General features: G+C 46.3%; 2 protein-coding genes across 2 annotated transcripts; both read left to right on the top strand.

The window, feature by feature from the left end:
• The first annotated feature begins 4,866 nt into the window (after positions 1–4,866).
• LOC132054293 (cytochrome c biogenesis CcmF C-terminal-like mitochondrial protein) lies at positions 4,867–7,884 on the top strand. The gene has a single exon (XM_059446338.1). It carries the CDS (start codon positions 6,916–6,918, stop codon positions 7,870–7,872), a length of 957 nt encoding a protein of 318 aa, XP_059302321.1. The 5' UTR covers positions 4,867–6,915; the 3' UTR covers positions 7,873–7,884.
• Positions 7,885–8,603: 719 nt separating this feature from the next.
• On the top strand, positions 8,604–9,833 carry LOC132054296 (cytochrome c biogenesis CcmF C-terminal-like mitochondrial protein). The gene is given in 2 exon segments (XM_059446341.1): positions 8,604–9,155; positions 9,157–9,833. Coding segments are annotated over 2 exon segments (627 nt in total). The 5' UTR covers positions 8,604–8,621; the 3' UTR covers positions 9,250–9,833.
• Positions 9,834–10,486: the final 653 nt, after the last annotated feature.

The raw sequence follows: 10,486 nt of genomic DNA, 5'->3' as shown, positions 1-10,486 counted from the left end.
ACAGTCCCTTAGTCCCGTACCGGCTGTCGGTCTATCTCATATTCGCAGAAGAAGGAACTTGCTTAATGCCATGCCGGAAGTGTAATTAAGTAGGCGGCTGGTCGTAGAATAGTCTTTTCAGTAAGTGCTGTTGCAGTTGTAGAACCATTGGCCATTGATTCTTCCTCGCAAACCTTTCATCCCCGCTGTCTAGCTCTCTCGTAGTCCAAAGCTAATTCAATCGTATCCGCCTTTGAGGAAAAGACCGAATCAGTCTTTGAGCCATCCTAATAAATCCTCGTAGGTAATGCTCTTGGTCTGCCTTCAATCAGTTTATCAGCCTAAGGCTTCGCTCTATTACCTGTGTTGTAAGCTTTCCAGTCTTTGAAGTAAGGTTCAATGCTAGGAAAAAAGCTTTTGCTTCGCGGGTCTATCACCCCAATTGCTTTTGTTAGGCAATTTTTGTTATGAGTATGCCCCTATCCCGTAAGCCTTCCATCGTTGCAAGCCCCTTCCATTCGGCCCAAGCTTTCTTTCGATTACGTCTGCTTCCGATTCTGTTATTCCGTTAGCCTTAGTTAGTCGTTTAGTCAAAGCCGTACGTATGCCCCTTTCGAATCGTTCTATCATTCGAAGTAGGAGCTGGGGTTGCGGGCAGAGAACTATTGGTATAGCGAGTTCATGTGCTTGCAGTTGGGTTACTACCATCCCCCTAACCATTAGTATCACACTCTGTGAAGTGTCTCTCTGGTATTGGGAGAACTTCAAGCCCCTTAGCTCGCTTGTATCGGGGGGAGCTTGCTTCACTTCTTTTCTTTAAGTCACTTGCCAGGAGGGAAAGCAGCAGATAAAGAGCACCATCACCTTACTTAACAAAAGGCTTATGCGAAAGAGCACCGCTTCCCCGAGAAGATAATCCGCTTTCCTAAAATCCCTACTTTATTGCTCTAGCTCTTGACTCATATGGCACTGAAATTGGATAGGTTCACGCTTAGGCCTGGTTATGGAAACTCTTTAAGCATAGGAAATTTTGCCTTTTCCATAGGAAACTCCAACTTAAACAGGAACTGGCCTGGAACTATATGTAAGGGCACTCTCATCCACTGGCTGCAAGGAAACAACTGGATTGGCTTTTCTAACTCTCTTTAAAAGAGACTGCTTTCAAATTCACTTGCCCTAGAACCTGCTTTTTATTGATATTGATCTAGAATCAGCTATTCCTAGTTTTTTTTGATTATTCCTTGCCAGAGAAATGAAACGAATCTCGAGATCCAGAAACCTATCTATACGCCTAGCCTTAAGCAAAAGAAATCTCGTTAGCCCTACCATAGAAACTATTACCTCGACTTGGATTGAAAGGAAGAACTTAGAACTTTGGGACTTACCCTAGGACTCCAACCCCTAGCATTCCAATTGAAACTCAAGGAGATGGAACTAAACAGGCTTAGGCCCCTTTCCTCTTTCAAGGGGACTAGAGGGAATGCAACTACTGAGACAGCAACTCAAACTAAATCCCGAGAGAAAATAAAAGATTAGTGAGGTAAGGTCTATAGACTGTAAGGCAGAAGGCTTGAAAGGAAGAGCACTCCTACTTACTTTTGGGAGAAATCCTAGACACCTTAGACACCGGATCCTCGGTAGGACTCTTATTTGATAGGCATTAGGGGATTTGAGGTTTTGGGGTTTCACTCGCAGACCCAGCCCTGCTGCTTCCATCAGTCTCCTATCCTAAGTTTCTTTCTCTGCATGAATCAAGTTCTTCGACAGGACCATCCCGACCGAGGGCTAATCATAGATCTACTATGGTTTTTTTTTTGATTCTTTTATCTTATTTCCGGTTAAAAGCCTTTTCTGGAAGCATTATGTTGAGTCACTCCAAGAGTAGAATCAGCAGCTCACCTCACCTTTTAGGAACCAAATGAGGAATCACACGTAGACGGACCTGAGCATTCTCCTGCTCTACGGAGCCCTCTGGAGCTAGAGTTGGGGCTGCTTGACGCTCTTCTCCTTTCGAGTGAATTGAATTACTTCGGCTCGGATGCCTTTGATCAAATGGAAGGATGGATGCCTGCCTTTAGCGACTTCGTTCGGTCATTCCTTCTTTACTTGTTCGCTATGGCTTGAGAGTTAATCGCACGAGAGAGTAAGTAAGAGATTGAAAAGAGGATCATTGGACCTCGCTCTCGGGCCCAGAGGCAGAGCAAAGAAAGCCTTAGATCTTTGCTTGTTTCGTGGTATGGACCAAAGCAAAGGTTCTGCTGCTATCGACACCTACCCAATTAACCAAAAGTATAATCGATCGAGACCGAAGCTTATGCAATTGTGGAATTCCGTTCAAATAGAAAGCTTTTTGGCCAGTTCAAGGTCAGTCGTGAGCTGTAGGAAAAGATAGTAGCGAACCAGAAGAAATTCCCGTAGTTGCATAAGGGGGACGTTGAAAACATTCCAGCAGATAGTATGTAATACTCTTATCAAAACGAGCACTATACTCTTTCTTAGTTTAGGGCAGAAACATACTCAAGGAACGCAAAGCTAACCCTCAAAATGGAATATTACCTCAGCTCAAAGGTTGTTTACTCAGATATTTCTTATCAAAGCGAGGGATTCGTTTCAGGCGAAATCAAATCAGAAGCTATTTCCGCTCTACCATTAATTGTTGCTATTTCCGCACCCCTGTCCGGTGGTTTGAGAAAGAAAGTCGAGACATTCAGAAAGAGAGTTATGGCATTTCGAGGATTATAATATGGTCCTATTGATTCAATCTTTATGCTTGGCACGGAACTCTTGTTTCGAGTGAAAGGGAGAGCAGTGGCCCGCACCGCATTCACCGGTAAATTTCCCTCTACGGGGCGGGGTGTGGAAAGCACTATAAGTTAGTTGACTTCTCGACCAAAGGGGGTCTAGCTCAACCTCCAAGTAGGAATAGATTCTATGAGTCGTGATCCAGTGTTGATAGGGGGCATTTCTAGCATTGAAAATCCCTATTCTTATTGAATAGTTCAAATAACTAGTTGAACATACCTATTCTTTTCAAGAATAGCCTCCCCTTATCGAAAAGAAGGGTCCGAAGACTTGGTTCTTAGCCGTGAAAAAATAGGCGAATAAGCATCCTTTGCGGCGCTTGCCCTTAGGAAAGTCTATTCAGTTCGATTCCGCGATGAGGCCATGCATATAAAAACAAAGCAAGAGAAGCTACAGAAAGCGAAGACCATTCTCAAATGGACTGAACGCTCTTCCAAACCAGACCCGCGAATGAGAAGTCGAGATAGACCAGAACGCAATTCTCACTCTCTGACTACCTGATTCATTACCATAGAAAATGTTGCTGGCGACAAGGGGAGGACAAGGAGCTCAGTTGCTCCATACCTCGTGAGAGAAGTGGTCTTTGATCCATACCCCTCGGTGAAAAAACGGTAATACACACTGAGGAATTCCTACCAGCGGACTCCCCTGTTCTCCGATCGGGAAGAATCGCTTCCCCTCTAGTTGATGTCCCTCTTTCCATTATTTGTTGAGTTGATTTTCTCACTCTCTAAAACAAAAGAGACCTTTGTCAAGAGGTTAGTTACCGTCTTAGCTATAGGCAGAGATAGTCGAGAAGGACAGTGAGACAATAGCTCACAAGAAGGGAGCCAATACCTCCTTATTCTGCTGCGCTTACCCCACCCTATGGCCGCTTTCATGCCTTCTATCAGGTGGGCCAGGACTGAACGAAGGGTATTTTTTCAAGCAAGCCTTCCTGCGCATTTACGTCATCTGGCACCCTGTCCTAGCCACTCTCCCAAAATCTCTTCTCGTAATTTGAGAAGAAGAAAGATAAGGAGAATGTCTTTATTCCACGGTATTGGCTTGATTCGTGGAGAGGTGTCGCTGGCTCTAAAAAAGGGTGGAAATAAGCGAGAAAGGAATAAGAGATAAGGGCGGAGCTCTGAAATTATTCAAAAGCTCACTAGTTCTCGCAAGAGGGAGGCACAGCGAGCCAAACCATTTTATCCTTGCGGCCCTCTTCTGCGTCGAGCACCACACTCACGTTACCTTGGAGGGGATTGATAACCACAATGGTATTTGAGAAGAGTGTTTGTTAGATTTTATTCATCCTTATCTATCCTTTGGTTGATGGTAAAGAGACCCGCCTCTAACAAGCTAACTTTCTTGTTAAGCGTGTCAGGGTTGCCGCTTCCTCCTCTTCCAAGTGACTAGTATCGACCTCGCTCCCTTCGCCAATAGCTGCTTTGTCACTTCATTGGATTGATGTCTGATTGCTTCTCCCCAACCGCTACGCTAGTTCTACAGTGCTTTCCTTCCTTGGCATAAGAAAGAAGGGTAGTCCGTTTTTCTTATTCATAGGGGAAGGCTGTTTAAATCCCCGGTCGAAATCATCCAACAGAAAATTGTATAAGACCTTAGTGATTAACCCAGCGTGTGGGATCCCAACTTCCGTAATAGAACAATTAATTCCATTTTGGTCATTGGTATCTTTAAAAAGGATGAAACTAAGGATATTACGTAGCTATCACGCACCAAGGGTGCCAGCTTTCGTAAAATTCTTTTATGAGGAATAGTACCTTGTGAGGGTGCTAGATTCAAGATGAAAATAGTTCTAATCTTCCCCACTCCACCTAATTTGGCAAAGAACTCACGGCGATCTCTGGGAAAACCACACGACTGCTCCTGAAAGATAGATGAACGCATAAAACAACTATTCAACATATGCGCCAGAGCGATTAAAAGGAGAGCGTCCCTTTCACCGGGACAAACAACCCATTTATGATCAGGGTCCCCTGGCTGACATAAAGTTTCAACATAAAAAGAAATCGCCTCGTCTTTGGGAATACTTAATAACTTAAGTGGGGACAATGCATACTTCTCTTCTGAGATAAGAATGATTATATCACATACGCTTAAAGGGGGCAACGAAAATAGATCACCAAGTTTAGCATAGACATATAATATTGACCGGGCAAGTTGCTGTGCGGAGCATGAATAAGGTGGATTTTTCCGTGGGTCCTCGCCATCTGAATCAATTCTGAACGAACAGTATCTCTATCTGGCTTTGTTATTATTACAGTCTTATCTGCACCCAGCCAGTAAGTAGAGATATGGAGAGAGGGGACAGCTTTGTCGCGGACCTTTCTTTGCTTTCTTTTATGAACTCCACTGGTCGTCCATGGATTATAGGGGCTTTCCATTGTATATAAATAAACTTTCGTATCCTACTCTGCAAATCCCATTTTCCTTAAGCATATAGAAACCTATGATTCAAATTTGCATATGCTGCTGGTTTGGTGAGTTTAGTGATCATGGCTGGCTCACCTGATCTATCAGCTGAGTAGTAAGCCTCCTTGGGATAATTATCAATATCTCTTCCTATCAAAATGAGATTAGGAGGGCGCCCTTTTTAAAGAGCCAGCCTGTCTTTCAATAGAAACTATTGGCAATTACCTTAGTCATTCTCTTATATAGTGTAGTCCCCATAGCAATGGGCCTCGGTCTAGTGAGGTTTTGCTTTTTTGGGAATCATTGCTAGGAATAAGGATTGAATTGCACCTGCTTTGCTCCTGTTTGACTTCAATTACCATATGGAAATGGAGATCGTCCAACATTATGTTCCAGCACTGCCCCTGAATTAATCAACCAAGTAGAAGTTGAAGTTCAGTTGGAATCCATATAGTCTAGTAGTTTTTTACTATGAATAGCCCCCTATTGTTGATAGAGAGCTTACCGCCCCGCCCTTTATAGTCGCGACTGTTGTCATGGAAAAAGACTTTCTTTTCTGTCAAAGAAGCATGCTTAACACAGCCTATAGCATAAAGGCATTCGAACCGCGTCTAAACTAAATGTTGGGCAAGGGCCCGTACTCTCTCTTCTGTGGATACGCTATCCCTTCCGGCTATGGTATGGGGAAGGGGAGGTGAGATCTACTCATTGATTTTATATTAGATGAGCGGCCGTACTATGATCGTTCGGGAGACATGGGCCCACGCGCTACACACAAGAATGAATTGTTATGCGGTCGGTAAACTCTTTCCTTTCTGCGGGCAGCCTATCAAATCGGATCACGTATTTTTGAATATGTCGTTACATCATGTACATGTATTCGCTTTTCCTTTTTTTTTGATGTTCCTGCTCGTGCCCGGATAGAGAATGGGCACGACTCCCCCTCTCCCCGTTCTACCGTCCAAACAGGCCGGCCGTTCGTCGTTCCGGGGTTGGGTCGGATAGGACCAGATCCAATCGGATCTGATCGTAGCTTCGAGTTCAGGTGCCGTACTGCGGCCGGACCGGAAAGGAGGGGGACAGCGAACCTCCTGCCAAGAGGCCAAGGTTGCTTGCTAACTCTCAGCCACTTGTTAGAAGGAAGTGCAGCTTGATTGTCGGGGGGAATCAACGGGAAGGAAAAAAGAAGGTAAATTCTTCTATTCTATTTCCTCCTTTGGTAAGGATTGGCTTTTTGTTCAAGGGTATGTTAAAAACCATCGTCTTTTCTTTGTTTGTATCACCGAGACACCCGAAGGGCCGGCCATATGTACCTCGGGAGCCCCGGCCCATTCAAATCAAAATAGAACGAGCACCTACGACTAAGGGGAATGGAATGTCGACCACAGGGTGAGAGAATCTTATAATACGAGGGCTAGTGACTGGTCAAGTCATTAAACTTAGTCATTTTGATCAACATGGCTGCAAGTGGACTGGGTTTATGGGTTTAAACTGACTACGACCAAAGTCGTGGCTACTTCAACCAAAAAAAGGGCGACCCCCTATTCAAACCAAAAGAAGTACCTCACCTCACTTACGAAGAAGTTGTTGGAGCTGGGCTCCGAACTATGAGAGTTTGCTTTTTATCTTTCTCAGAGCGGTCTGATCAAATAGGGGATCAGACCGCTCCTGGTGTTTTAACTAGTCATTAATGGTCGGCTTAATTAGTACCCTTTCGGTATGTGTTGCGAACACTTTCATTTTGAGCCTCTCATCTTCTCTAGAGAAGCAAAACTCGAACGGATAGAACAGATGGTCCAACTACATAACTTTTTCTTTTTCATTACTTCCATGGTCGTGCCTCGTGGCACGGCAGCACCCGTACTATTGAAATGGTTCGTCAGTAGAGATGTTCCCACAGGTGCCCTTTTTTCCAATGGTACTATAATTCCTATTCCTATCCCTTCATTCCCTCTTTTGGTCTATCTACATTCCAGGAAATTCATACGCTCCGCGGACGGAGCAAAAAGTGGAGTCTTGGTCAGAGCAAGCCGCCCTATTCTATTACCAGACATAATTGGGAGAAGCTCATCCGAAACTAGAGCTAGAAACGCTTTATTTCGTTTCGTTCCCGTTCTTCATTTCCTTCTTCTCGAATCCAAGGGGGACTTCTCATATTTAGAATCTTTCTGCGGTGTGCTCCGTTTACTATTCTTTCGTACTTTCTTCTTTTTACCACGCGATAGGTCAGCGAAGCCTGAGCGGGCGCGGAGAAGGAAAGGCCAAACACTTCGGCCTAACGGGAATGAGCAACGACGAAATGAGAAGATGAGGTGCCTCGGGCACCCCCATTTAGAAAGAAGGGTCGAAGGTTTTGGGCCTGTAGCTTTCCCCGTCCCCCCTTCGTCGGGCGGTGCTTGTGTGGAGGGTGCGCCACCAGAAATCGGGCTTGAAGCTCTCACCTTACCAACAAGCCGAGAGCTGATGGCTGTTGGTCACGACTACTATCAAAAAGCTCCTATGAAGATGAATATTTCACATGGAGGAGTGTGCATCTTTATGTTGGGTGTTCTTCTGTCGTGCGACCCGGCGGCTTATGTGCGACCTGTGGCCCACGCCTCCTATTTGTTCAGGGCGGGCGGCGTGAACTCTGATTCGATCCGGGTATTCAATCCCGCCGCTGAGATGCTCAGTTGACTCCTTAACCTTGATAGGAAGATGGCTTATTCAATAATTCGTGCATAAGGGTAAGGAACTTTGGATGAACTAATGCGAATGGGTGTAAGCCTCGCTGCTCGGAAACACCCAGTGCTGACCACACTGAGAGACACGAAAGCGCAGGTAACGCCAGTTGGCGAAGTGGCGTTAAGCATCCCTAGCGGTACGAAAAGAGGGGTCGTGATGATATCATCTACGTCCGTACCGCTCCTCGTGGAGTAGATCCCGCATCCAACCAAGTCTTTGACCAGGGAACGGGAGAATTCCCACTACCGCTAGCAGGCCAGCCGGGCCGTGAGCGCGGTGGGAACGGGCTTCCCAAGAAGCCAGCCCGGGCCGGGGTCAGCATAGAATGAAGGGGACGGCCCTAATCTTGTGTTGGCTTTGCCAACTTATTGGGTTGCGGGCGGAGAAAAGCGGACGTGGGGACTCGGGTCGGGGCGCAGCGTAACTAAGAGAGCCATTCCATTTAGGGCGAGACAAAATGGGCGGGCACGGGCGGTCTGGTGTCCGAGCCGATTGGTCAGACGACGACTACTTCCCAAATTATTTTAGTATTAGCCGCCTATCCCGGAATGGAATAGAAAGAACGCGAAGCGCTAGTGCTACAGGGTCGGTTTTTTTGGGGGGATAGGCTTGTGAAGAAGTAAGCTTATCCCCGCCCCGACCGGCAGCTGCTAGGTTTCCCCATCTCTTCTAAACTTCCCCCGGTCTTCGGCCCGAGCTGTATGAGGCAAAAACTCGTCCCACGTACGGTTCGGAGGCCGAGCCCCACCCCAGCAGTAAGGGTGCGGCTTAGGTCAACTAACACAAAAAAGATACAGTTCACTCAACGATTGCCTTTGGGTTCCGAACTCCATATGGGGAAGGAGCGTTGTTGTTTGCGAGGTCTTGATCATTTACATGGACCCACTTTTCATTCCATTTGTGGGAATTTGATGATCTATAAACCGTCCCTAACGAGCGATCGGCTCATGTTTGAGCATGATCAATCACTTCGTGCCGACCTGTTGCCAATCCACTTTCCGGCCTCATATGAGAATGGAAAACTGGAGCATTTTATCCATCGGTGGATGAAGAATCGCGAACATAATAATTTCTGGTTGACCATGTTCCCAGAAAAAAGATACTTTCGAGAAAGGACGAGCACGACTGAAGTGGCTATACATACAAATCTATTTACGGATCTATATGCTTCGATTGGAACTGGAAGTTCCAGAACAGGTGGCTGGTATACCACAATAATAAAACTTCCTTTTCTTTTTTTTTATTCGGATCGGATTTATGTTGGCTTCGTTGGGAGGCTCGCGTAGTTTGTTACGTCAGCTCCAAAAGGATAAGTTGCGTTGGAATTGATAAAGTTCCGTGGAGTTCATAATTGCATAAAAGGAGTCAAAGTAGTGGCTGCGGCGCGTTGAGGCACTTCTTCGACGGTCCCCGTACGCCCGGCCTGCCGGCCCGCTCTGAAGAATTCATGATTTATATATGTTTCAGGCCGGTGAGAGGGAGTGCGGAATAAGGATTGATTTCACTGTATCCATCGTAGCCCACCCCATCTACCTATTGTCGGAGGTCAATTGTTGCTCCCTCTCTCGAGATTGCAATCCCTATCGAGTCGGGAAGGAATGAGTAATGGGTCGGGGAATCGGGCATCGGCCCTCTTGGATCCGGTAGGAGCAGGAGTAGGTAAGTTAGTATCGATCCGGTGAAGAAAAGAGAATTTCGTTGATAGAGACGTTAGATCTGGAGGAAGCATCTGGTCACATATCCCAAAACCTTCACGGGAAAGGAACGGACTCACTCGCCCTACTTCTAAAGATAGATAGAAAAGGTTAGGGAGTCCCAGCTGCTGAGGTGGCGTAGTGAGAGGTGAGAGCAATAACAACAAAAGCAGCGGAAGATCCTGCAGTAGTATATTCGGTTGTTTGCGGTGGAATAGATTCAAGCGTCCGGGCCAGGTCGAATTAAAAACAGCGCGCTGGTTAATTGCTAGAGAGAGGGTTCAAGAACCCCTTACATCTAGGGCTCGTGAAGCCCTATTCCGTAATATATTCGAGAAGCGGGGCTATCAAATGGTCGGCTTGCGAAACCCATCGAGGTTCCAAAATTGTATACTATTACGATGCCCTCGATCGGCGATCGTTCAACGGACTACTTTTGCGATGTACGTCACATGAAGAAGCTCGGCCAAGCCTTATAAGAAGTACATGCTTTACTAATAGGGGCATAGTAATTGTTGTTTTGGTTGGTTTTTTGCTCTCTGCCTTCTCACGGTGGGATGGAAACAAGAGAGGTCAATCGGAGTGGAAGCCAAAGGACGGGGCCGAGAATGCCGTGATCGATCCGAAGAACCACTCCCGGATACGATTCTGCTCCCCGCTTCGTACTACCGCTGAGATTCTTTGCCCGCTTTCTTTCGGCTTAAGAAAGGGCTGCCGGTAGAATAGGAATCACTTCGGAACTCTAGGGGAATGGGCGTTTTAGGGGCGGGATCTAAAAGCTCTCCAACGTGTTGCGGAGCCTTCGGCCGTGAGAGGGTGGATGTAATTCGGCTCGAACGAAGTGGGGAAGGGCGGCTGAAAAGGAGGCTCGA

The sequence above is a fragment of the Lycium ferocissimum genome, chromosome 1 (genome assembly GCF_029784015.1).
Source record: "Lycium ferocissimum isolate CSIRO_LF1 chromosome 1, AGI_CSIRO_Lferr_CH_V1, whole genome shotgun sequence".
Classification (NCBI taxonomy): Eukaryota; Viridiplantae; Streptophyta; class Magnoliopsida; order Solanales; family Solanaceae; genus Lycium; species Lycium ferocissimum.
Note: the sequence above shows the minus strand (reverse complement) of the source record. Positions and strands in the feature narration are given on the sequence as shown.

Bases quoted from the DNA above. Each gene is read 5' to 3' on its own strand.
- LOC132054293 (XM_059446338.1), top strand. From the start codon at position 6,916: ATGTGTTGCGAACACTTTCATTTTGAGCCTCTCATCTTCTCTAGAGAA.